Source organism: Pteropus medius, unplaced genomic scaffold (genome assembly GCF_902729225.1).
Source record: "Pteropus medius unplaced genomic scaffold, Ma_sr-lr_union100, whole genome shotgun sequence".
Classification (NCBI taxonomy): Eukaryota; Metazoa; Chordata; class Mammalia; order Chiroptera; family Pteropodidae; genus Pteropus; species Pteropus medius.
The window spans coordinates 26,926,423-26,951,484 of NW_024342471.1; the positions used below are offsets into that span (position 1 = coordinate 26,926,423).

General features: G+C 65.8%; 3 protein-coding genes across 3 annotated transcripts; 1 reads left to right on the forward strand and 2 right to left on the reverse strand.

Annotated features, from left to right (window-relative positions):
• The first annotated feature begins 1,220 nt into the window (after positions 1 to 1,220).
• On the forward strand, positions 1,221 to 2,525 carry RPS21 (ribosomal protein S21). The gene is made up of 6 exons (XM_039864761.1): positions 1,221 to 1,365; positions 1,551 to 1,613; positions 1,689 to 1,752; positions 1,885 to 1,956; positions 2,325 to 2,380; positions 2,462 to 2,525. Exons 2-6 carry the CDS (start codon positions 1,564 to 1,566, stop codon positions 2,469 to 2,471), a joined length of 252 nt encoding a protein of 83 aa, XP_039720695.1. The 5' UTR covers positions 1,221 to 1,365; positions 1,551 to 1,563; the 3' UTR covers positions 2,472 to 2,525.
• Positions 2,526 to 2,639: 114 nt separating this feature from the next.
• CABLES2 (Cdk5 and Abl enzyme substrate 2) lies at positions 2,640 to 13,152 on the reverse strand. The gene is made up of 10 exons (XM_039864760.1): positions 12,773 to 13,152; positions 9,564 to 9,635; positions 9,373 to 9,465; positions 8,218 to 8,295; positions 7,494 to 7,602; positions 6,819 to 6,984; positions 6,290 to 6,393; positions 5,918 to 6,024; positions 4,956 to 5,160; positions 2,640 to 4,793 (listed from the first exon to the last, which is right to left on the reverse strand). Exons 1-10 carry the CDS (start codon positions 13,150 to 13,152, stop codon positions 4,653 to 4,655), a joined length of 1,455 nt encoding a protein of 484 aa, XP_039720694.1. The 3' UTR covers positions 2,640 to 4,652.
• Positions 13,153 to 16,727: 3,575 nt separating this feature from the next.
• RBBP8NL (RBBP8 N-terminal like) lies at positions 16,728 to 23,446 on the reverse strand. The gene is made up of 12 exons (XM_039863739.1): positions 23,256 to 23,446; positions 22,228 to 22,270; positions 21,557 to 21,652; positions 21,118 to 21,230; positions 20,567 to 20,639; positions 19,968 to 20,130; positions 19,791 to 19,865; positions 19,443 to 19,609; positions 18,313 to 19,006; positions 17,954 to 18,080; positions 17,401 to 17,588; positions 16,728 to 17,297 (listed from the first exon to the last, which is right to left on the reverse strand). Exons 1-12 carry the CDS (start codon positions 23,314 to 23,316, stop codon positions 16,728 to 16,730), a joined length of 2,370 nt encoding a protein of 789 aa, XP_039719673.1. The 5' UTR covers positions 23,317 to 23,446.
• Positions 23,447 to 25,062: the final 1,616 nt, after the last annotated feature.

Below are 25,062 nucleotides of genomic sequence, written 5' to 3' on the forward strand. Positions count from 1 at the left end.
CTGTCAGAGCCACGCTGACGTTGGCAGGGAGTCAAACGGGGTGCCGAGAGGCCAGGGTGAGGATCATTTACATTCAGTCAAACTTTTCCCCCACTACAGGCAGTTCCAGAGGGAGCACCGGCACCGCCAGGGACAGCCCCTGCCACCCAGAACTAGACGTGGGCCCGGGGAACCTGTGGGAGCCCACTGGAGGATGAGGGCTTGCCAGGCAAAAGGGATTCCTGGGGCTCGGCCTCGGGCAGCGCCTACAGGGCAGGCAGGCGATACATGGTCTCAAGCCTATCAACGGGCCTCCTATTTCCTCCAGAGACAAGCCCCAAGTGGACGTTTCTGCCCAGGGGCTGCTGCGCAGCACGGGAACGCCGGGCAGGGACTCCGGGAGGCCAGGTCCGCAGGCTGCGATGTTCAGGCTTTTTTTTTTTTTTTTTTTTTAACAAATCAGGGTAATTGACAAAAGGTATCTGGCATCAGTAGTAAAGATTTTAACCATCATGAACTACAAACATGGAGAAGACGAAATACTGGCTTGGTAAGTCCTTTCTATTCTTCATTACTTGGGCTTTTGTAGGAGGTTTTAAACATACAGAATCCGGCGTTCTTCACTAATGGGTCTTGGCAGCAGGGCCGGGCCTGGCATAGGCCCTTGTCCGTCACTGCCGCTCTGGAGGACGGGGGAGGTGCTGGGGGTAGCGGAAGGCGCGGGGCCAGGGCTGTGGGTGTGCCTTGTTCTTTCCTCCTCCGCCTCGGGTTTCCGCCCCGAGGACCCCGCACCAGCTCCGCCGCCCGCCCCGACCGTCCCTCGCTGGGGCCCGGCTCTCTGCACCGCCTGCCCTGGTCATCAACCTTCGCAGGACCAGGTCTGCGTCTGCCACCCCGACAGACAGCGCCCAGGGCACTGCTCGTGCCCAAGGCCACTCGTTCGCACTGCGCCCGCCCTCGCCGACCGACGCGGGGTGACTGGGCGACGGGGAGCCGGGACCCGCGGCGCAAAGGGGTCTCCGGCCCTCCAGGCCGCCAAGGCCGCCTCCGCCCCTCGCGCGGCGGGGACCCTAGCGGCAGGCAGCACGCGCGCAGGGCTCGGGGCCTGCCCCGCCCGCCCGGGAGCGGGAGCGGGCGAGTCGGCGCGGTCGCCGGCACCCCTCGCTACCCCAACCAGGGGCCGCAGACAGACGCCTCAGGCCCCGCCCCCGCGCCGGGCCGCCGGAAGCGGAAGTGCGCCGGGGCGGTCGGGCGAGCTCCGCGCAGACTCGCCGCGGCGCGCCGGGACCCGGAAGCACTCGCCGAGGCCCCGCCCCGCCCGCCAATAGCGCTGCCGGGGGACGCGGCTCTTCCTTTCTGCGCTCGCGCTCGTCGTGGTGGTTTCAGGTAGGTGGCGCGGCCGGTCGCCGGCTCCGCGGGCTCCCCGGGAGGGCACCGGGTGTGCAGGACCGGGCGGGGGCGCGGGGGCCGCGTGGTCGAGGGCGCGGGGCGGGACGCGGCGCGGGGACTGGAGTCGGGGCCGGGGCACGCGGACACGGTCCGGCCTCACGGCGCCGCGCGGGGTCCCGTAGGCGCGCCGTCGACATGCAGAACGACGCCGGCGAGTTCGTGGACCTGTACGTGCCGCGGAAATGGTGAGCGCCGCCCCCGCCCCCACTGCGCCCCTCCCTCAGCTCCCCTCCCTGCTCACTGCGTCCCCTGCCCCGCAGCTCTGCCAGCAACCGCATCATCGGCGCCAAGGACCACGCGTCCATCCAGATGAACGTGGCCGAGGTGAGCTCGGCGGTGGGAGGGCCTCTCTGGGGAGCGAGGTCTGGGCCGGCCTGAGCTGTTGAGCCCCAAACCCCAGACTTAGAGCTGTAGGCGCTTAAACGCTATTTTGTGATTCTCATTTTTGACTGACAGGTTGACAAGGTGACAGGCAGGTTTAACGGCCAGTTTAAAACCTACGCTATCTGTGGGGCCATTCGCAGGATGGTGAGTGTCCCGGGCTTGGCTCCCCAGGGGCCTTTGAAGGGGGCGGCCCCTACCGTCGGTGTAATAGATTTGAGCCTGTGGCTGGAGCATGCTGTTTGTCCCTTTCTGGGGGTGGGAAGGGTGCTTAAAGGCTCCAGATAGCCGTGCCTCCCTGAGCAAACGCTCCAGTGCGCCTTTACCTGGGAGCTTCCCAGTTCCCACAGGCCTGTCTCCACGGCCACCCCCGTCCCTCAGGTGTGAGGCCACGCAACTGGGAGAGTGCCCTCCGCAAGTGCTGTGTTCAGTGGGGACAGCGGTGTGGCTGGGTAGTGTGTTCCTGGTGGATCTCCTGCCAGCAGGGAACATAGTCCCAATGTGCTTTTTCCTAGGGTGAGTCAGATGACTCCATTCTCCGACTGGCCAAGGCCGATGGCATCGTTTCAAAGTAAGAGGGCTCGCATTTGGGCACGGAGACTCAGGACTTCTCCGGAGACAAGGTGTTAATGTTGTTTTTCCTTTTGTGTAGGAACTTCTGACTGGAGAGGACCACAGATACGGAGCATTTGTCATAAATAAATAATGAAAACCCACTCACGTTGGTTGGTTTTGTGCTGGTAGGCGCGCTCTGGGCTCTGGAGGGTCAGGGCTGACATTTTGCTCTGAATTGTTGACAAGGAGGGGCTGGTCAGCTGAGACAACCTATGAAATATGCTACAAAACCAAATTTTACTTTAAAGCACAAATACAAACAACTGTGACACGTGACTTAGCATTGAGGTCAGATAGTTGCATAATGCACATTAAAAATCCACACGCTACTGGGTTCCCGAGGGAATGGCACCAGGCCCGTGGACACCCCTCAGACGCCTGGGCTTGTTCTAGAGAATGACGATTCAGGCCGACGTTTGGCTTAAATACTGGCTTTGCTGCAGTGATCCGAGTATCACAGTGGCAGTTCTTAACATTACTAAAAAGGGCACACTAACAGGTTACAGATGGGTTTGGTAAACTAAATCAACTACATAAATATGCAAACTTAAATTACTGTATCGGTATTTCTAACATCCATGTAGAAATTCCCAAGGATGTGCGTCCTTTGAGGCTAAATTGTAAACCAGGACATTTCAGAAGTCCCTTAATGCGCTTGTAACGTGGAAGTATCCTTGAGATGCTGTGGTGGCAGGACAGGTTGCTTTCCAGAAGAAAGTGGCCTGGGGCCTAGCAGCTTTCATCCCCCATTCCATCTCGGATGCACGCAGGTTGGGGGCTGTCTTGGAGAGGAGGGAGGCACTCCACAATAAATAAGGTTAGAACGCAGGCTTGGGCTCTGTCCTGCAGCGACCTTGGCCTGACAGAGGCTGAGGAAGGGGCAGGAGCAGCAGGCCTGCACCTTCGCTGGGGCTAGACTGAGTTGCTGGAAGATGGGTTCTATGATGAATAAATTGGCCTCTTCCTCGGCAAGAGCACCAGTCCACACAGAATACAGTGTGGGGCTCTCCCAGAGCCCCTCCAGTGACAAGTTTATAGCACAGTGGAGAAACAGCTTAATGGCCCAGCCAACATGGCCATTTTCAGACCAGCTGACCCCGGTCCTCGGCTGCGTGTTTCCGGTGGGGTGGCAAGCCTGGGAGCTGGAGAACACGACCTGTGTAAGAATGACAGCCCTGGAAAAGCTGAATGTGGGCCCTGGTGACATGCTGGGCCTGGACATCACAGAAGTGACGGCCAGCACCCCTTGGGGTCTGCACCTGCCAACTTCCTACCTCAGGAGGAAATGGCGTTGCTGTTGACCCTCGGGAAGGTGATGTGTGGAGTGCGGGGCTGCGAAGCCGTCAGTCTTCTTTCCGCTTGAGGGTCAAGCGTGGTTTCAAGTCACAACTTCACACATTTAACCAGTTTTTGTTCCCTTGACCAACAGAATCTCAAGTGACAACAAATCTGTCTTACTCTGTGACTATTGCTTAGGGAGATCAAAAGCCGACAATGCAGTCATCTGAAGGTTGACTGTCAAGGACCAACAGTCTTCCCGCTGAAGGGACAGACAGTGTCCCTGGGGGATGGGCCAGTATCTGCAGAGAGGCCGGTAGGGGCGCAGGACACTCAAGCATCAGGATTTCAGTGACACGACGCTTGGAAGAACAGGTCCAAGAGTGAAGACGGCCAAACAAACCAGGAGTCTGCTCGCTGGCTTCAGCTGTCGCTGGAGCTCTGCTCACGGACGCAGAAGGCGGGGACGGGGGCCAGGCCACGGGGGTGGGAGTGTGTTCCTCAGCGCTGTTTCCACACCCCAAAATCTGAAATAGCCCAGATTAACGTTTCGATGCGTTAACGCCAGCGATTTCAGCATGTCCAGCAGCATCTGGACACCCAGGTCACCGTGACGCGAATGCCGTGGTGGTGTTTGTGAAAGGCAACGCCGAGGAGACGCCATGACGTCAGGATCCACGTGACGTGAGTCAAGGGTTCTGACCAGACCAGTCTCAGGCATGTGAGAAAAGACACGGTCAGAGCCCACGTCCTGTGCACGTGACAAGGCAAGAATGTTCTCAGCAATACCACGGTGGTGTGCGGTGTGCTCTGGAACGCAAGCCACGTCCCTCCGGGAAGCGAGCGTGTTGGGAAGGGCCGGCTCGTCCGGCGGGAGGGGTGGCAGTGGGGTGGGCCGCGGCTGTGCCCGGGTCCACGCGTGTGGGTGCTGAGCGGGCGGGCGGCCTGGGCTAGAACTGCTGGGTGAGGCGTCTGTAATGAGGTAACACCTGCGTCTCGGGAAGATACAGGGCCAGTTCCAAGGCCACGAGCACTGTGAACTCAAACCCAATCAGATCCCGTCTGTTGAATCGAAACCTTTCTTCCAACTTCTGTGTCGAGAGAAAGAGAAGGGTCAAGCGGGGTGAGCACACTTGGGGGGGCATCGGGCCCCATTCCAGGTGGAGCGCTGGGCAGTGACCACCCACCCCACGGGTGGTGCCCGGCAGCACTCGCAGGCAGGCGGCGGGGCGGGGCAGGGCGCGCAGACTCACCTCGATGAGCTGCTTCACCTCGTTCTTGCGGAGGTCGCTGCTGATCTTGGCGGCCAGCAGCACGCAGGCGCCCGCGCACAGCTTGCGGTTCTGCTTGTTGAGCTTGCCCTGCAGGACGAGCTTCTCGAAGTACACGTAGGCCATGGACACGGTCCCGGGCTCCAGGCTGCACTCCTCGGACAGGTTCCGCATCTCCCGTTTTAAACTGTGGGTTTGCAGAGAGCCAGGTGCCCACAGGGCCAGGAAAAGCCACCCTCTCCCTGCTCCAGGATAGGCCTTGGGGCTGTCATGGTGCTAGTCCCTCCAGGTGGCGTGGCCCAGCACCAGGGCCCACAGCCTGGTGGGCAGGCAGCAGGCTGGTCTTGGGCTCCACTTGGCTCTTGGCTGGGTCTCTTGGCACCTCCCAACTATACCAAGTGGCCCACACTGTCCTCGAAGGGACACCATAGAGAACAGAATCTCTGTTCTGTGGCACCAAGGGGATCACAAGTACACAAGTGCTGAGACATGGTTGTGCTGAGGTGGCACCTGGACCACTTGTAGAGCCCCCAGAGCTGCTGAGGTGGGGGTACCAGTGGGACAAGGCAGGGCAGGACCCCCGCAAAGGGCAGTGACGGGAACCCTGCCTGGGTCAGTAGCTCTGCCACCTGCTCACTGTGGGGCCGAGTGCAAGCCGCCTTGGAGCGTGAGGGCCTCATCTACCGCATAGCGGTGCCCACCTCACGGCTGTCGTGGGCTGTCATGGGCCCCAGTGAGGAGGGTTCAGTGGGCTCAGCCAGCACAGGTGTGGGGCTGGGGGGCTGCTCTGGGCCTGGTCGCAGGGTAGGAGGGCCGCCTCTGGGTTTGTTGGGAATCTAGGGGACCGGGAGAAGGCCCGTGGGACCCCTAGGGTAACACGCATCAGAAGGTTTCTGGGGGGGTCCCGTGGGGGCGGGGCGCAGGGGCCTGCTCCGTCCCCTTACCTCCTAATTTTGCTCAGCGTCAGCCTGACGTGTGGGAACTTCTCCCGGAAGGTCTCGTTCATGTCCTTTTTGAGGTCGGAGGGCTTCACGTACTCTATCACTGTGGTCTGCAAGACAGGGCAGCAGCTAGGGCCGGCCGGCCTGGCCTGCCAACATGGTGCCCTGTGGGTTAGAGGCACCGCAGATGGGGGCACGAGCCTCAGGGCAGAGGACACTAGCGCTGGGCGGGTCCCAGGGTGGCATGGCCAGCATCGTTCTGGCCGGCTGTGTGCCCCCTCCCCTAGGCGCTGCTGGTGTCCCCGGGGGTGGAGGGCGCGTCGGCCCTGCCCTGGAAGTGCCAGGTGTGAGGCCTGGCAGCGGTCTCGCCCGTACCATGTAGGATGCGAAGATGAGGACCCGCTTGTGCTTGCCACAGGGCCACTGTGGGTCATCCAGGAGGTTGGGGTTGTACTCCAGGGCGTCCCCCACGTCGCTCCCTGCAAGCAGATGGCAGCCCTGAGATACCACGAGCCCTGAGCGTTGGTCCCTGGCTTCGGCCGACCCAAGCCTGAGCAGAACCTGCCAGTGCCCAGGGAGCAGTGGGAGCTGAGGGCGTCACTGGGGGATGGGGTGATGCTCCCAGGGTCCGCAGGCCTCGGGTGGACACGAAGCTGACGAGGGCGGACAGCCACACCCGCCTCACCCATGCGTGGGCATGGCTCTCCCCACTGCCCGCCTGGGCGTCTGTCCCACTGTGAGCCCCTTCTTTCCCTGAGCAGTGCCCCGACCCCACACCCCAAGCTCATCTCTGTCTGGACTGAGGACTGTGGGCTCGAATGAGACCCACTGCTCTGCGGCTAATTGGGGTTCCCGGCTCGGCTGGCATGGCCACCTGTCTCGCGCCCTGGGCTCAGTAGGGCACCTAGTTCTGTGCCGGCTGGCGCTGACTTGGCGGTGGCCGGTTTGTGTCTTGACCCCGGCAGAGCCCGGGAGACGCTGGGCCGGGGCTGGGGTGGCGGGCCATGGCTGTCTGTCTTGAGCGCGACCAAGGCGTTGGTGGGGTACAGGAACTTGGCATAAGAGACGACCTGCAAGGGCAAGGGCATCAGGGTTCCTCCTGCTCATTCCAGGTCCCATGGGCCCTCCCGAGAGCAGAGGTCAAAGCAGGCTCTGCTGTCGCCTCTCTGCTGCAAGAAGCACCACACGGACGCTCCCCCATGCAGATAAGGGAGGGACGCGGCAGCTTAGGCCATCGAGGGCTAATGCTCCCGGGCAGCCCAGAGCTGGATGCCGCTCGCTCGATGTTGTTCTCAGCAATAAGAACATTCCAGACTGTCAGCCCCACCACCCCTTATCTAGCACCTACAGCACAAGGTTCTCCCTGCCTCTGAAGCCCCGGACCCCCGACCAGCAGCACAGAGGGGGCACCCTCATCCCTGGCTGCGGGGCGAGGTGCCGGGGCCACTCTGAAGGGCCGTGCGGCTTGCAGCTGACCCGTTGTGTTTCAGGAGACTAAACCGAGACACGACTTTGGTGCGAGTCCTCCACAAACGTGAGCCCCGCGCCCGCCCACGCGTGGACCCGCATCGGCTCTTGCCTTTCCGTCTGCTCCCAGCTCGACGCCTTCCAACTCAAACACCATCTCGGAAGAAACGGACACGCCACCGGACGGATGCCTCTGCTTCTGGCTGTCCACCCTCAGGTCACTGCAGTGCACAGGACAGGAGAGCTGCTGGGCCCCCTCTGTCCCTCCAGCAGGCGGGGGAGTGGAGCCTCGGGTGGCAGGTTGCCCATCTCTGCACCCATGATGCCCACCCAGGCACGAGCTGCAGCGGGTCCCCTCAGAAGGGCAGTGGCGCTAGCACTGCCAAGGACACGGGGAAGGACTCCCGTCCTACGAGCTGTGCAGTCCCAGGCACTTCCTGTTAAAAGGCTGGCTGGCAGTGAGTGGCACAGCCCCGGCCGCAGCTCCACCCCGGTCTGCGCTCGACGGGTGTGCCCCGCCCCCGCAGCCACGCGGGGCAGGAGGCTTCCCCACGACTGGCTGTTTTTCTATCAGGTCATACGGTGCCATCCCCACCCTAACAGCCACCTGCAGGACACAGCTGCCAGGACCGGTCACAAGGACTCATGGCAGGGTCTCCATGAGAAGAAATGTCCCAGGACCGACATTTAGGCAGCTCAAACAAAAGGATGGGCACACCCCCTCCCACAGAACCAGAAAATGGCCTTCGGGGCTCCGAGAAGATTCGATGCAAGCCAATTTGCTGACCGCCACGTGATGCTGCAGAGCACAGCCCATGCGTCCCCGGGCCACTCACCTGACCCGCAGGCCTTCTCCATAGGGCAGGACCGAGAAGGCCGCACACAGGGACCGCTTGGCGCAGATCAGCACAATCCTGGGCTGGGGGTGGCAGGTTCAGAACAGGCGGCGGGGGCTCTTGGAGGGGTTCCTTCCCACCTAGACTTCAATGACGGGAGCTGCCCCCGGTGTCCAGGGCACTCGCTGGTCCCCTCCATGTAGCGAGCTATACAGGGAGGGCCTCACCTGGCCCCATGTGGCAGAGGAGGCCCAGAAGTGGGACCGCCTCACCCAGGAAAGGCCAGGTTTCAGAGGACACAGGCAGCAGCGTGTGCCCAGGGGACTGTGCGGTTCAGGGAGCACCTCAGCCGTTGGGAGCAGTCAAAACGCACCCCTCTGACCTGAGCCGGACACCCGCGAGGTGGCCGTGCGTGGGCGCACACAGCAGGGAGGGGGGCCCTTCTCCTCTGCGACCAGCTCTGCCTGGCCTGGCCCCGGCCCGGCAGCGGGCACAGCAGCGGAGACTCCCCGCCTTCTCTGGCTGGGATGACTGGGCACTTGGTGCCCACTGAGGCCAGCCCAGAGCCTGCTTCTCGTGGCGGGGGATCCGGGACTATCCAACCTACAGTCACCGCTGGGAAGGGCAGGTGCCTGGAGTGTGGCCTCCAGTGGAAAGGGGAACAGTATGGAGACCCTGTGGAGCAGGGTGACGAGCTCAGACACCTCGGGGCTGGCAGAGTGTGCTGTGAGGAACAGGTGACAGGAACGGCCCCCACTCGGCATCTGCAGACACTGAGCTCAAGGGCCGTGCCTGGCCACCTGCTGCCAGTGCGCCCTGGGCTGGGGCAGCCGCATCTGGGATTTAGCCCAACCCCCTCTGTGCTTCCCAAATGAAACCCAGCCTTCCTCTCCCGGACACGGTCCGCGCTGTGCCCGCCCGTTCTCGGGGTCCCTTCATTTGGCACTCCTACTCCAGGCTGGTGTGCCTAGGGTTCCGGGGCAGGCCGGGGCAGTGGGCACTCGTTTAATGTGGAGGGGGGCCCACTTGTAAAGGGCCACGGATGAGCCATGGGCTGGGCACCGCCCTCCCTGTGGCCCGGGGCAGGACGCGGGCCCCCGCCAGGTCGGAGGGAGGACACGGCCGGCAGCCTCATGTTGGTGGCCACGCCGGTACCTGCTGTTCTTGGTGTCATACTGCCGCATGTTCTTGATGAAGTGGGTCTTCTTCAGGCCCTTGTGCCTGGGCGACCCGGATATGTGCTTGGTTCTGCAGGTGAGAAACAGGTCACTTGTCCCTGCTGGACCCTCTGTGGCCCCAGCGTGAGTGGCTGTGGAGCTCTTAGAGGGGAGTAGGGGGACACTCACCGCGGAACCGAGGTGCATCCCGCCGCGTCTTCCAGGAACTCGAGGGAGCAGCGCTGGGAAGCGACTCGCCTTCTGTAAAGACGGCACAGGGCCTCAGGCGGGGCCGGGAGACGTGCAGGATGAGTGAGTCACGTAAAGGGGCCCAGGCTAGAGCGGCAGCCCAAGGACTGGCCAGAATGAGGGGTAGGGCGCAGGAGAGGGGGCCTCTGTAGGCCAGTGTGCTGCCCCCTCAGCGGGCAGCAAGAGGGTCCTGTCGGGCAGACACAGCACCCTGAGGCCGGGTGAGGGCTGACCCTGTGACGTGCGATGGGGCAGGTCCTGCTCCCAGAGGGTGCCAGGCTGGAGGTGGGTGCACAGGGCTCTGCGGGGAAAGGAAAGCACCCAGGGAGAAGGGGGCCCCTGGAGGAGTCTGCCCCGCCGCCCTGAGGCTGGGCTCAGCGGCCCCAGGTGGCTTTCGTGGGCTCATTTCCTCAGGTGATTTCCCAGGGGCGCGTGCCGGCTCCGCACTGGGACCTCATTTGCTGAGTGAGGCCAGCAGCTGCTCCCTGGCCTGCCCCTCCCCGTTAACTCCCGGTTACTGCAGGGAAGGTGCTGTCCATGTCACCAGCTTAAAGGCCACTCCCTGTTGGTCTCACATATCTCCGTCTGGCCTCCTTGTCTTCCCTTCCCTGTAAGTGCTTCCTACACAGACTCCATCGTCACAACTTCACGAGCTGGGCGTGACCTTTTGGACCAGAGAGCGAAGCTGGCTGCTGCAGTCAGCGCCCGTGCAGGGCTTTGTGCCGCAGCCCCAGTCCCTGAGGGGCACCGACGTGCGGTGTGTCGTGGAGGAGGATGCGGAGGCCTGAGGGCCAGGGGAGCTCCTGAAAGCCTGTTTCCGACCCAGCTGGAGAAGCCCAGAAACCCACCTGCTTGTGTGTTAAGTGAACAGCAACGAAATGAAAACAAACGCCGCGCTAGAAGTTCCAGAGGTAAAATCAGGGTCCTGATGACTCGCTCACGAGCTTTAGAGACCGCACTGACCGGGGCGAACAAAGTCCCCATGGATTATGCACCCTGACCCTCCCTGGGCCACCTGGGTGTGACAGGTCTTTGCTTGGCTGGCCCTGGCCACTGCCACCCTCGCTGAGCCCCGAAGAGTCACTGGACCTCACGACAGGTAGAGCTGAACGCAAACCTATTTCACGGAGGAGCAACCAGAGGCTCAGAGACTGTGCCACCTGCTCAAGGCCACTGAACTACTCTGACGGAGCTGGGATTGCAGCCAGGTCTGTTCCCAGAGCCTGGGTCAAACCACTGTGCTCACGACACAGCCTGCAGGACGTGAACCTCAGAACCCTCTGCGCCCTAGCATACAAGAGACCCTCGAAGTCTAAAGCCAGCGGCCGCCCTTGCTAGGCTGGCCACGCCTCCTGCAATCAGCAGCGAGTCTGTGGGCTTAGACCTGGGAGCACAGAGAAGAATGGACGGTCCCCAACCTGGGGGTCGGCCCTGGGCCAGCCACCTGTCAGGGGAGGGGAGTGACCCTCAGGCATAAGGCAGGGCCCTGAGCTCAGCAGTAGAGCCCGAAGAAGGTCAGATTCTGCACAAGTGCAGCCCTGAGGGCAGGAAGGACATCTGAACGAGGACGTGAAGGTCAAGGAGGAGAAAGAGGCTCACTGCACGGGCCAGGCAAGGGGTGGAGGAACACGGGCTGTGCTGGGTTGAGCTGGGTGTGGGGAGACCCAGGGCACCCTGACTCATACCACACCCGGGCCTGTCCCAGGGTCCTCCTGGGGTCAGCAGCCCCTCCCACCAGCCGGGCTGGCCGGGCAGGCTGCTGTCTCCTACACAGGGCCTGGCCCACAACAGGGGCGCCCAAACCAGCTGCTGAGCAGATGGCCTCAAACGACACGTGGTCCGTCCAGGAGTCACGGGCACGACTGAGACCACGGGTCAGTGGGCCGAGCGCAAACATACCCGCAGGGGCCTCTGGACTCAACCCTCCCTCCAAAAGGCCCTCCCTGCCCTCGCCTGCCTGAGGGCGGGGGGCTGGAGCCCTGCTGCCAGTGCAGCCACGATGGCCTCCCGTAGCAGGGGCCACCTTTGGACCCCAGGGGGCGGGGGCTGTCTGGAGGCCTTGGCCCACTCGTGCAGGGCACCGCCGGGCACCCGTGCAGGGCTCAGCGCTCAGCCCTCCCCGCACACCTCCGAGGGCACTGGCCCACCCTGCAGCTCTGTCCCGCAGGTGAAAGGCCAACCTGGCCTCTGAGAAGGCACCGTGACAAGTAGCCGGTCCAGGCCGCTGGGCCCAGGAACGAGTCACTCCTCAGGGTGAGGGCTGTGGTAGGGCGACCCCCGGGTCCGGAGGCAGGGGCCAAGTAGGCGGGGTCGCCGGGGGCCAGTGCTCAGGGGGACTGGAGCTGCAGCTCCGCTTCTGGGAGAAGGGAAGGGGAGGCTGGCTGCTGGGGGGGGGCTGACTATGTGGGCAGCGGCATGGACAGCACGGGCAGAGCTCAGGGGTGGACACTGCTCTGGGGTGGGCTGAGGGGTTCCTGGAGATGAAATCAGGGCGGAGGAACAATGGCAACCTGGGACATGACCGGCCCAGGGGCGGGGAGCTCAAGACAGTGGGCGCAGGGGGCAGTAGGGAAGTTTGGAGGACCAGCAGGGACCAGCGGCCGAGGTATAGAGGACGAGAGATCTGGCCTGGCACAGATGTCATAGTGCAAGGAAGCCCCTGGGCCACACGGAGGGGTCACCCACTGGGGTGAATAAGGGGCCATAGGAGGGGCCGCTGAAAGTTGCTGTGGAGGGTGGAGAGCTGATAAGACTGGGCTGGGAAGGGGTGGCTCACGGCTGGCGAAAGCCCGGCGAACTCTGAGACACCTGTTCAGGGGGCTGACAAGGCCAAGAGGATCCTGATCCCACATTCGGGGGCTGGTAGCTGACCCCTATGTCCGGGAACTAACGAGTCCTGAGGAAATCCCAACATCCATGTCCCTGGGGTGACAGAGCCCCAGACGACCCGGACATCTCAGGCTGATGGGGTCAAGACATCCCGGCCCTGTCTGGGGCTCTCGTGGGAGCAGGGTCGCCTCCTGACCCCCAAGCCCCGTGCTGCCCGCCCCCACTCCCCGGCCGGAATGCCGGTGGCCCGGATCCCGAGGGGGCCCCCGCCCCACGTCTCGGCGGACGCAGCCCGGGCCACCCGCCCCGCCGCCACTCACCTCTGGCGCTGCGCGTCCAGGCCGAGGCCGAGGCCGGCGGGCGCGGGCGCGGGGCTGAGCAGGCCCTGGGACGCCCTACCCGCCGACTCCGGCCCCGGGGGCGGCGGCGGCGGCCCGGGTGGCTCGCGGGCCTCGGCGGGCGGCGGCGGCGGCGGCGGCGGCTTCTCGCTGCCCGGGCCCAGGCTCGGGGGTCGCCCGTCCAGGGAGATGTTGTTCAGGAAGAAGAGCGCGGCCTGGCGGCGCCGCGAGTCCCCGCGCCTCCGCAGCGCCTGCGGCGGGGCCCTGGCGGCGGGGCCCGGGCCGGGGCCGGCGGGCGGCGGGGCCCTGGCGGCGGGGCCGGGGGACGGGCCCGGGGCTCCACCCGCCGCGGCCGCGGCCATCCTCTGACTGAGCCCGCGGGCCGCCGGCAGCCGCCACCGCCCGCGCGCACGCGCCCGCGCTCGCCGCCCATTGGCCGCGGCGCGCCTCCATGCAAATATCTTGCCGTCGCGCCCGCCCATTGGCCAGCACAGCGCCGTGGGCGGGCCGCCGGGCTCCGGGCGGCTCCCCTGGGTCTGAGAGGTGGTTCTGAGGCGCCCGAGGGGGCCGCTCGCCGACGCTCCCGCGGGACCTGGCCCCGAGCCGAGCGGCGGGGCTGCGGGTTCGAGTCCCGCCTCGGTGTCTGGGCTCCCGCTGGGCTGCGCGTTCGTGGTCAGTCTCCGTCGAGCCTCCGTCTTAGGCTCCAGCGCACTTACTCTCTGGGGCGTGCGTCTGTGCCACCTGCCCTGTGGGACGCCCCTCAGTTCGCAGGGCTCCGAGAGGGCCGGCGGTGCCACCCCGCCTTCCTCACTGAAGAAGAGACCGAGGGTCTGAGCCCGGGATGGCAGGCGGGGCCAGTCCTGGGCCTTCGTCCCCAGACGGAGTCCTGCACTCTCCTCAGCGACGAAGTCACCTAGGCCTGTTCCCTCTTGTGCGCTCGGGTCTCTGACTTGACAGTGGGCGCCTTCATGCTCAGGGGCTGCCTTCCGGAGCCCGCCTGTGTCTGCAGCCACCTCTGTGCCACCCGCCCGCTCTGCCCTGCTTCCTGCCTGTGGCTTACTTATCCTTCGAGTGGGGACAGTGACTCTGACCGCAGATGTCCTTGGGACATCGCCAGCGCTGGCGGCCGTTGGCTGGAAGCCGGGTCCTGGCAGGTAGGTGGTGCAGCTCGGCGAGCGCTTCTGCGCATAGCGCCCAGGCGCAGCACGCCTGTGCGGCGCGTCCCTTGTGCAGGTGCCGAGTGGGCCGAGGGGCGACAGCTTCTGTCTGCGTGGAGGCGCGGGCATCCACGCGCATCAGCGAAACGGGGGCGAGTTTCTGGTCGCGAGTGGCATGAACAGTCATCACCATGATCATGCATCCCCGCCCCTTACCCCTCACCTTGGCATGTCCCCTCCTACTGACCTTCATGTGCTGCCATCGCAGGCTCGCCCAGTGCCCAGTCTGTCCCCTTTCCTTTCCCTCTGCTCTTACTAACTGCCCACGAGGCTGTCCACCACCCAGGCAGGCGAGTCAGATGTGGATGGAGCACACGGATTCTGTTTTATTTGATTTCAGAAAAATCAAAGCAAACTTTGCCGGCTGGGAGACTTCCCGTGTGTGTGTGCGTGCACACACACACACACACACACACACACACGCCCCAACTCCTCTCTTGGGAGTTCAGTCCCTCTGGCCTCCCTGGCCAGCAGGCAGACAGCTGCAGTGAGCCAGGTGGGGAGCAGTGCCCCCCGTTAGCCAGGCCTGCATCCCCGGTTTGCCCCAGGCCCTGCCCAGCCCATTCACTGCCCTGCATTCTGCCTCTGCCCCAGGGGGGGCACTTTTCACGCATCACGTGCAGGAGTCTCGGGGTGGGGGTGGTGGTCTTAAATCCCGGCTCAGCGAGTGTGGGTGGCCCCGGGTTCCTGTTTGAGCTCCCCGCCCTCAGCGGTCTGAGACACGCCCTCCAAAGTGACAGTGGCTGAGGTGCAGAGTGTCCTGAGTGCTGAGGCTGGAATCCTGGATGAGCTGCCCTGCGGTCGTGCAGAGCGCCGACCGGTTGCGGCAGAAGTGGGGCCAGGGCCTCAGGGGTGTCGGTGAGGAGGGGCCGTGGGAGGGCCATGCAGTCCCCGTTCTGTTCCCCGAGGCCCTCCCCAGAGCACACCCTGTCTCTGTAACACTCTGCTGGGTTTAATCCTGCTCTCCTGTAAGGGAGTGACCTCCCTGACCTTGGATGCAGTCAAGAGCCTCTTGAGTCAACTGCCCAGGCAGGTGAAGGCTGCCCCCCCGACCTGCGGACCGCTCACACCATCCTTTACACCTTTATTCCCCCGACGCCTGTTTGCAAGACTCCACCAGGGGGCGCCTGAGACCGCCGTCCGAAGCTCCACACGGTCAGGGGCCGGGCGGCCGGGTGCAGGGCCTGGGAGTCCGGGATGCCCGTGGAGTCTGGGCTGGCGGGAGGTGGGGGCCGCTGCCTGGGAAGGGATGCGGGTGCTCGGCTGGGGGGCAGCGCTGGGCGGGAGCCTGGGGCCCTCTTTCCCCGGTGTGTCCGAACTCCTGCTCCCCACAAGTCAGCGGACGCTGGGGAGAGTGTGCAGCCAGGGGCCAGTCATCTCCAAGGTGGGTGGAGATAGAGGGGTTTGAGAGGCCAGCTGAAGACCCCCTCTCGGCCTTCCCAGCACCTCTGGATACAGCCGGGACCCAGCCAGGCGCCTGCCCCCTGCGCCAGGCGGGCCGCTGGACTGCTGCTGCGGGCTGTGCCCCCCGCCCCGGCCCGCGGGCAGTCGGGGGAGCAGGTCCGGGTGGGGGCGGTGCCCCGGGCCGGCTCGCTGGGTCTTCGCTCAGCCGCTGCTGTGGGGTGAGGGCTGCGGTCCTCGGGGTCCCTTGGGCTCCTGGGCCCTGGGCCGTTTTCTCCCTCAGGATGGCTTCTTGGAGGCTGTGGGAAGTGCAGAGGTGAGGCCAGGACACCTGGCGGTGGCCTCGTGGGTCCTCCCTCGAAGTGACACTGACTCCCGGAGAGGGGATGGGACTTGCCCGTGGAACCCTGACTCTGAGGGCCCTGGGGGCAGTCTCTGGGCACAGAAGCCCACGCTGGCAGAGGTGACTTGTCCTGACAGCAATGGACACTGCAGCCGTGTGGCCCCGCTGGAGGCAAGCCATGGGAATTTGGTGGGAGGGCGGACCCTCTCCCCAGACTGGACCCTGGCCCCTGAGCCTCCCTCGCTACCCTGCAGGGGGCCTGGGGCATCTGGATAGCCCAAGCTGACCGGAAACGCTCTCAGAGTCCCCGAGACGCTGGCTGGGTGCCTCCATGGGCCTGCCCTCGCCTGGGGCCACAGGGGAAGGGCATCTGGTCCCCGGGACCCTCGCGGGCGAGACCTGCTAAGGCGCTGGGTGCAGGCCTGTCTCTGATGCGGGACAAGCTCCGGTTCTGCGTCCGAACCAGGCTGGAAGCCTGACCCCGAGGACCAGCCCATGACCCTGGGCCAGCTCCCTCACCACTCCGTGTCTCGGTGTCCCCACCCGGGAACAGCGAGCTCCATCACCGGGCAGCTGTGGGCACCTCCCCACGGGTCACGAGATACAAGAGTGCCGCCGGCCACAGCCGGGCACGGGCCCTGTTCTCACTGACCGCCATGTGGGTGTTGTGGGGTGCAGTGCCTGATGGGGAGGCCGGCCCTGGGCTGGGTGCGAGGACCGGGTGGGCTAGGCTCAGAGTGCAGTGCGGGGACATCGGGCGCCCCTACAGGCCGTGCCCACCAGGGTGGTTTCCATACAGTGCCCAACAGGAAGTGCCTCGAAATCAGACAGGCGTGCTGGCCTCCTCCACCGCGGGCCTGAGCAAACACAGGCCGCGGTCACCTTCCTGGCAACAATGGCGCATTGTGGCGGCCACAGCCGGCCTGCCTGGTGGCAGGTCCGCTTGGACAAACAGAGAGTGGCGTCCATTATTAGCTCAGGTGTGCAGAGGCTTCTCAGGCACCTGGAGGCCTGGCTGGAGCTGCCTTTGTGGCCAGAGCAGGAAGTGGGGATGTCCTGACACCCTCAGGTCAGGCGCTGCTCCTGCTGCCCTGCTGGGAGGGGCTGGGCCCACAGACACCACCCCCAGCAGTCCCCAGCCCGGGGCTACACCCTCTGCTCCTCGTGTAAGGGTCCCAGAGACCCCATCCACTAGGTTGAAGGGGCTGGCCGGGCTGGCAGTGAGGGGCCCGGGGCCAGCACCCACCCAGGCCTGGCCCTGGGCCCCTCCTCCTGAGGGGCCGGCCTTGGGACAGCTTCCAGGGCTGGTGCCTGGGTTCCGAGTGGTCTGAGGATGACATTCCCCAGTGGCTAGGAAGGTGGGTGGGCGGCCGGGGCTGCGGCACCCTCCATCCCGCCCGGGCCGCGTACCTTTGTCCCACGGGTCAGGGGACGAAACCCGCTTCCTCTTCTGCTGTGGGCTGAGCCCTCGCTCTGCGGTGCAGAAACACCTGGGCCCCTCGCCGGGAGTGCTCTGTGTGACCCCTGCCTTGGGGCTCAGGCCCACCTGAGGGGTGCGGGGGTGTGGTCAGGGCGAGCAGCCTCCCCCTGAGCCTGGGCAGTCCTGGGTGGCAGCCCCACCTACGAGAAGTGCATGGTTGGGGACCCACCTCACTGTCTGAGGAGTCTGGCTCATCCAGCTCGGCCGACACCGGCCATGGCCGCTCCGGCTTGCTGAGCTCTGCAGGATGCAGGGTGTGGGTCAGGCCAGGCGGGCAGCCGGGGGCTCCAGTGGGAGCGCAGGCCTCTGCTGCCCACCAGGCTAGGGCGAGTGGCACCAACTCCACAGGTGAGGACACTGAGGCACAGAGGGGCCGAGCCCAGGCCCAGAGCTCCAGCGCCCGCGCGGCGACCCCGCCAGCTGGAGCGTCCCCTGGCTCGGCCGCTGTGTAACGGGCAGCTCACTCCCGTCCCTGAGTCCTAATCACTAGGGTGCCCTCCCCTTCCCTGCCTGTGGCCACAGACACGCCCGCTGGGCCCCTAGCTCTTCTCTGGGTCTCGCCAGGGGTGCTAAGCCCGTGACCCAAGGTTTGGCCCGTCAGGCCCAGGGGGCTAAGCTGAGCCTTGGCACGGGTAATACCCAGAGGACACTGACCACCAGGCCTCCCTCCCCGTGTGGCACCACTTGCTGGGTCCTCGTGACCCCCCGCTACTCATTCTTACCTGCGTGGCCATCAGCATCAGGCCTCTGTGGGTGGGGGGAAAGTTCTGGCCTCTCTCCGGACTCAGCTTTCATCCGGCCTGGAGACGGCTGGCTGGGGTGGGGCCCTGGGAGAGGACGTGCGGGATCCTGGGAGGAAGTAAGTGAGTGGCTTGAATTCATCTGAGCTGACTGCCTTGCCCCACAACCCAGCCTCGGATACAGCCTGTGGGATCCAGGGTCAGCCATGTCCACTCTAGTGTGAATCAGGCAGCTAGGCTTTCTCACGGGGAACTGGCTGGTAGAGCAGCGGGAAGCATGAGCCCAGTGGACGCTGGCTAGGGCGGGGGCATGTGGAGGCAAGAACAAAACTGGGCCTCACCACGAGAGTGCGGGGCTCTTCCAGCTCTGGTGCTCTGGCCCCCTTGGTGCCATGGCTGCACCCCAAGGGTCCAGGCTGGGCAGGGGGCTCTGGACTGGGAGTGCGGGCAGCTTTGGGGCTGACAGACCTCAGTCGGCCAGAGGGCTTGGGGGCATCCCGGCCCCGGCCCCACTCTGAGAGGTCCAGGGGCTTGTCTGGGCCATGGTCCTGTGTGGCTGTGACTGCCTTCCCGCTGGGCCCCGCCGGGCCTGTGGGCTGTGGAAGCCGCCCCCCGGGCAGGGCCACCCCGGCCGTCTCCCTCTCTGGGCCCTCAGAGTCAGAGCCGCCTGGGGGCGAGGGCGGCACCAGCCCCTGCCTGGGGGGGCCCCTCGGCCTGGCACTGCCAGCCCGTCCCCATGCCCGCAGCTGCTGGGCCAGGAGCAGCTGCAGCGCCCCCTCCAGCCGCGGGTCCCGCATGTCCGCCAGGTTGCCGGGCAGGCCCCCGGGGTCATCCCAGGCCTCTGCCTCCCCGGCCTTCGGGCCCTGGGTCCGGGGGCCCTGGGGGTCCATGGTGGGGGCCCGGGGACTGCTGCTGCTGTGGGGACTCCGGAGGTGCAGGGACAGGTGGCGATTCAGGAGGCAGAGGCGGTCAGCCTGGAGGGAGCCCTTCGGGGACTCGTCAGTCACGGCGGAGGGCCGGGTGGCCCGCAGGAAGCTGCGGGAGGTGTGGAGGGCCAAGGTCAGTGTCGGGGGCCCATGGTCAGCCCCCCTTCACAGGTGAGGACCTGGAGAGGTGAGGAGAGCCGCCCAGGTTGCAGGTAGGTGGGGCGAGGGTGGGCTCTGGAGGCCAGGCCACGTGCCCTGGCCCGTGGTGACCCGGGGCCTGGGCCTCTGCAGCCCCCCCACTTCTGGGCGTTGGCTGCTGCCTTCACCTGGAGCATCCGGCCCCATCTCCTCCCCCCATACCCCCGGCCTCAGCCTGGCTGTTCGGGAGGTGTCCAGGTGGGAACTTCGCCACAGGCAAGGGAGGGCAGGGGCACCTGTAGGGACACCTGGGCTCTTGGCCCCTTGCCAAAAGGTGGGACCGGAGTTGGAGGGAGACAGGTGCTTGGCTGAGGCTGCTCGTGGCGGTGGCGGTGGCAGGGCCTCACCTGTCCAAGGGGAGGCTGCGCTCGCAAGGCGGGCTGGGCGGGCTGCTCCTGGCCGGCGGCAGCGGGGGTGTCCCGTTGGTGCAGCCCCGGTCGGCGGGGCAGGCCCGGGCCCCTGGCCTCACCACGGCGATGGTCCCGTGCAGCTGGTTGGCGATGCGCTGTGGGCTCTGCACAGGCGGGCGGGTCAGCCAGGGCGCAGCCGGCTGCCGCCCTCCGCCCTTGCTCCCTGAGACCTCGCGCAGGTCAAACGGGGCTCAGTGGTCCCTGCCCAGCAGAGGACCGGCACGTGACAGGAGGGGCCGGGCCTGCCTGGTGGAGGGGAGCGGGCTCAGGGTCCCTCGCCCTCACCATATCTGGGGCCCGAGGCTCAGGGAGGTTGGCGCCCGGGGAGGTTTTAGCCACTGGAGACGTCCTGTACCCCAACTTTTCTGTGGGAGGAGAAGCAGTGGCAGGTGGCTCGGCCCCCCAGGACGGAGGGCTCCTCGGTCCTGCAGTGCCCGGCCTCCCGGCCTCCGCTGTCCCCACAGCCTCCTCTCCCCGTGGGCCCGCACCTGAGTGGTCGTCCTCGGCGCCCTCCTGGCCTCCCAGCAGCTTCTCAGTGACAGCCTTCCGGGCACCCGGAGAGGGGAGCAGCAGGGGTGGGGGGGTGTCCAAGGCGTCCTCCCTGCCCTGGGGTTGGGGCCTGTCTCTGGAGGGAAGAGGGTTCGAGGGCAGTGTCCTGGAGACGATCGGGAAGGCCAGGACACCACTGAGGGGTCCCAGGTGACCCAGAGAGGCAGCTTTCTGGACTCTGCCCGAGATCCTGCCATCGTGGCTCCCACAGCAGGGCCGAGCCATGCTTGCTGCCCTTCTCAAGTGCGCATGTCCCGGGTGTCAGAGCTGCTGCAGTGCTGGGGACCCGGCCTTGGTCCCCGGGAGTCCCCTGGGCTCCTGTCCCTTCAAAGGATCCTGTGCTTGTCACTACGGGAGGTCAGGAGTCGGCTCCATGGCAAACGACCTGTGGGACCTGAAGCCCAGGGCTGGCCCAGCCTCCCCCGGTGCCCCGTGGAGGTGTGGCAGGCACCTGCTGTGGGCGGGGCATGGGGGGCTGGGGTGCTCGGGCCCCTGGCGCCTTCCCCACTCACCCTGGGCCCCGGAGCCGGGTCACCTCCTGCTTCAAGGTCTCATTCTCTTCCTGCAGCCGGGTCATCTCGTTGGCTGCAAAAGTCACTGCTTAGTGAAGGATGCGGCGAGGGGGGCGGGGCGGGGGGTCCTCCCAGCCCTGGAGAAGTCTCCGTCCTTGCCCTGCCCCGGGCGCCCCTAAATGTTCGCTGTCTGAGGGATGTGGTTGTGAAGACAGTGCCGGCCCCGGGGCTGTGGAAAGTGACAGGACTCCCCACCAGAGGCTTGTCCCTGGGGCGTCACGTCATTGGGCGGGACCGGCAGGACTTCATCGTGGAGAGAAGGGAGTCGAGGCTCTGGGAGGGCAGGGACACCCCCAGCCCAGGTGGCCGACATGCGAGGGACAAGCCGGGGCCAGCCGGGGGCTTTGTGCCATCTGTCTGTGAATGGGGGTGTGGGGTGCCCACCCGACAGCAGTATTGCCTTCTCCCCTTTCCCTGAGACCCCATGTCAGGTGAGCAGGCCCCGGGGTCCCCGGCCCCCACAGGAGGGGTCTGTGAGGTGCAGAGCTCACTGAGGACAAAGACGTGCTGCAGGCTCTGGACGAGGGAGCTCTCAAACTCCTGCTGTTTCTTCCGGGCCAACTCCTGGGTGACCGAGCAGCGGTCACAGAGGCCGGCCCGCAGCCTGCGGGGTGGGGGAGAGGCAAGAGTCTGCTCTGAGGGGGAGACTGAGGCCCACGGGGGGGCTGGGCTGCCCAGGACGTACCCTCGTCGTTTCCAGACTGTGTTCCGGGAAGCCCCGCCCCGTCCCTGACCCACTCAGTCTGGGAAGGAGCCTTGAACAGCAGTTTACTTAAGGCTCTGAGAAGTCCTGCTGTGGCGGGGGAGCTGCCTGGCTCGCCCTGCCCCGGAGTCTCCAGGGCGGGGTCTCCGTCCGGCTCATCCTCCCGCTGCCCGCCCGCCCCCACCGGCAGGAGCCGGGAGCGTGGCGCAGGTGGTGCTCCCGCTCACCTGTTCTCCAGCACCCGCACGTTCTCCTTCAGAGCCTTCTGCTGCTCCCTGAGCTGCTGGTTCTTGGCGCACAGCTCCTCCACCCGCCGGGCCTCCCTGTGGGAGACGCCCCAGGTGGGTGGCGGGCCCTCCCCTGGTCCTGGGAGGGGTCCTGTGGGGCCGGTGCCCTGGGGACTTCCCTGTGAAGGGGACCTTGCGAGGGCAATGCTTAACCCAGCACACCGGAGCGCACGCTCGAGCCCCCGGGTGACTTCTGTCTCATCTACTCGTCCTGCTACAGAACTGCAGCCCGTCGGGGATGTGGGGACACGGGGACATGGGGGCACGGGGACACGGGGACACGGGGGCACGGGGACATGGGGGAACCGCTTGCCACAGGACTCCAAGTCTCAGATGGATGTGCCTGATAGTCGTCACGGACGGACGCCGCCCGTGCCCCGGGGGCCCGCCCAGCCCCGAGAGGGTGTCCATTCACTCTGTGGCCGTGGGGTCCAGCCCTGGCTCCGCCAGCCACTCGAGGCGCGATGTGGACCGGCCGTGCTCCCAGCCCCGCCCAGCCGAGCCTCTGCTTCCCCTTGCGTGTTATGGGTGGTGGCACCCTGGGGTGTCAGGGGTGAAGTGAGCCGCCATCCCCATCTTTCCCCACTGGGCCAGGGCCTGTCCCGACTCACCGGCACCTCTCTGAGTTGAGTTCCAAAAGCTTGTTCTGCAGGCCTGGAGGGATGGGGAAGGGGCGGGGTACTTCCTGTCCCTCTCCAGTCCACCACCCTGTGCCCAGGTCCCCTCGCTGGTTCCCCGAGGCCCCCTCACAAAGTGGGCTCCCAGTTTCGGGGCTGCCTGGGACCACCGGTCTGGGCCGGCGTCTCTCCTCCCTGGGGGCTCTGGCCCTGGCGTCTTTCTGAAGATCGGGGCCCCGAAGCTGAGAGTGACCAGCCACCTGGCTAACTCCTGAGAGGGAGGGTTTTTGGGGTGCAGCTAGAGTTGAAATGAAATGGGCTCCGGGGGAGACGCCAGCAGAGTGCCAGCTGCCACCTCACTGTGGTCCGCTGGGGCTCTTTAGCCCAAGCAGCCCCCCGCCCCCCTGGGTCTCTGGGGAGGTGAGCCAGGCCCTTGGGCCCTCAGGAGTGTGTGGGAGCGCTGTGGGAAGCTCTCGGGAGGGTCTGGCCCAGCGCTGGAGCACAGGGCATGAGAGGCTCCAGCCCTGTTCCCCGTAGGGAACTGGACGGGCATGTGGCTGGGGACAGAGCTCGGCCTGGGTGTCCTGGAGGGGAGCAGAGAATTTCAGCTCAATGCCCTGGAATGCCCCTGATGGGACCCCTGGACCCGTGTGCCCCCTTCCCAGAGGCGGGCAGCCTCACTTCTGGGGACTCCGAGACCCCGAGACCCCGCCCTGGGTGAGGGGCCCATCTTGGCCGGATTTCTGGACTCTGTGCGACGAGGCCCAGGCTTTTACTTCCACTCCGACGTGGGGTGACCCTCGGGAGACGCCCTGTAGGGCCCCACTGAGGGGTGCTGGGTGGGGCCAGGCACCTGCCGCATGGGTCAGTACTGCCTTCTGGGTTTGATGAAAGTTGGAGGTGACATGTGGGAACATCTCAGCCTGGCCTTGGTCCTTAGACCGTCCATCCAGGTGAGAGCCGCCTGTGGAGATGCACTACAGCCCGCCGCGGCCCCGCCCACCCTGCCACACGGCACTCACTCAGGACCTCCCTCTCGTGGATGTCCCTCAGCCTGTTCAGTGACTCCATGAAGCTCTCCATGGCTCCCACGCCCGGCCCAGGCCCCCGGTGCCGGGGTGCAGCCCTACTGCCCCTCCGTTTCCAGCCTGTGGAGCAGAAGGTGGGGGGAGGGGTGATGTCGGCTTGGGAACGGCCGTGGGCTGCAGGGTCTGGCCCCCAGCCACCCTCTGGAGAGGAGGAGATGGTTGCCCATTCCCGTGCCGTGCTGTTGGGGGGAGTTCTGCCTTGTGGCCACCCCGCACTGCCCCCACTGGGTCATGTCCGCACAGGGGACCCAGCGGGCCGTCTCCGCTGCAGGGGACTTGGAGGGGAGGACGGGCAGGCGCGTCCCCTTGGTCTCTGTGCCCTAGTCCAGTCCTCGCAGCGAGGCCGGTCCCTGAAGCTGGCAGCCTCTGCTCGGCGCAGGGGTCACCACAGCACGTGCGATGTGCGCTCGCGGGCCCCCAGCTGGAGACACCCGCGCCCCCACAGCCGTGGTCGTGAGCCACGGTGCGGTCACACGGGAAGACCGCCAGCGGGGCGTGCCAGGCCCAGGTGCGCGGAGCCGGATGCGCGGCGCGGGGCCGCGGGCAGCGGGCTATCTGGACGCTGGTCGGCCAGCGACCGTGGGCACCGCGGTGATGGAGATCCGCCAGCCTTCCCCTGTGGTCTGGGTCCCTTTCTGTGTCTGTTTGATGCCCATGACACATTCACATGTAGCTGAGAGCTGCTCCGGGAGCCGCGCAACCCCCCGTGTGGCTTTGCCGAGTGCCAGCCCCTTCGCGCTGCCCTCTCTCCCTGTCGCGGTGGCCGCAGTGCCCGTCTGGGTCTCCTGGGCACACGTGTGCTCCATGTGGGGTCCTGCGGGGGGCGGGGCTCAGCCCAGGGGCAGTTGGCCTCGGTCCTTGTGGCAGACTGCTGTGGTGGCTATACGTGGGTTCCGAGGCCACAAGTACCCTCCGCCACTGCCCTGTGGGACCTTCTGTGGCCATTTTCGCTGGAGAGACGGAGAAGCAGAGCTTGGAGCAGATGATGCCCGCCCCATGGCGGGGCTGGGAGTGGACCCAAACCTCACAGAGCCAGAGCAGCACGCAGTCGCCAGGCAGACCTCGCCAGTCGTCATGGCCATCACTGCCATCCTGTCAGGACCCTGCTCACCGAGGCCCCGCCCTGATGGCAGCCCCCCTGCCCCCTCCAACACCATGGCTTTGAGGCCACCAGGCAGCCCTGGTTCCTTCACCCAGGCCAGAATGAAAGGGCCACGTGTGCGCGCGCGCGTGTGTGTGTGTATGGCCTGAACACTCCCCCTCACAGCCTTCCAGGCCTCTCTGAGCCCCCGCCAGCCTGGAGAGGGCCGGGCTGCGGCTGCTCTGCCCCTCCCCTCACCTGCCCCCCTCTCTCCTCTTGCAGATTGGCCCTGGGCCTGGGAGGCCAGGCCACAGCTCAGGGGACGCGGCCGGCCTAGCCAGCAGTGGCCTGGGGCGCCCATTACACACTCTGTGAGCCCAACGCTGGTTGCAGCCTGCAGAGCCCTTCCCAACGCTGGTTGCAGCCTGCAGAGCCCTTCTGAGAGACTCTGCCTTCCAGTTCCTTCCGTCAGACGGGGCCCGCCAGCTGCTGGGGCCTCCGCGGCTCAGACCTGTGTGCAGGGCCCGCTCACTCAGTCAGGCTGGGCTCCGTCTTGGGCTGGGCAGTGTGCGTGTGTGCGTACTCCATGTGCGGTGGTGTGTGTGTGCGTGTGTGCATGTGTGTGCTCCACACACGGTGGTGTGTGTACATGCGCTCCAT

What these genes read in the sequence shown, in the direction of transcription:
- CABLES2 (XM_039864760.1), bottom strand. Translation starts at nt 13,152, where the DNA reads ATGGCCGCGGCCGCGGCGGGTGGAGCCCCGGGCCCGTCCCCCGGCCCC. An exon ending in CTGGACGCGCAGCGCCAGAG is followed by an intron (nt 9,636 to 12,772) that starts GTGAGTGGCGGC and finishes CCGTCTTTACAG; the next exon opens with AAGGCGAGTCGCTTCCCAGC. An exon ending in ACGCTGAGCAAAATTAGGAG is followed by an intron (nt 5,161 to 5,917) that starts GTAAGGGGACGG and finishes GCAAACCCACAG; the next exon opens with TTTAAAACGGGAGATGCGGA.
- RBBP8NL (XM_039863739.1), bottom strand. Translation starts at nt 23,316, where the DNA reads ATGGAGAGCTTCATGGAGTCACTGAACAGGCTGAGGGACATCCACGAG. An exon ending in CTCAACTCAGAGAGGTGCCG is followed by an intron (nt 21,653 to 22,227) that starts GTGAGTCGGGAC and finishes CGTCTCCCACAG; the next exon opens with GGAGGCCCGGCGGGTGGAGG. An exon ending in AGCCTCGGGCCCCAGATATG is followed by an intron (nt 19,610 to 19,790) that starts GTGAGGGCGAGG and finishes CCGCCTGTGCAG; the next exon opens with AGCCCACAGCGCATCGCCAA.
- RPS21 (XM_039864761.1), top strand. Translation starts at nt 1,564, where the DNA reads ATGCAGAACGACGCCGGCGAGTTCGTGGACCTGTACGTGCCGCGGAAA. An exon ending in CTGTACGTGCCGCGGAAATG is followed by an intron (nt 1,614 to 1,688) that starts GTGAGCGCCGCC and finishes CCTGCCCCGCAG; the next exon opens with CTCTGCCAGCAACCGCATCA. An exon ending in GTGGGGCCATTCGCAGGATG is followed by an intron (nt 1,957 to 2,324) that starts GTGAGTGTCCCG and finishes GCTTTTTCCTAG; the next exon opens with GGTGAGTCAGATGACTCCAT.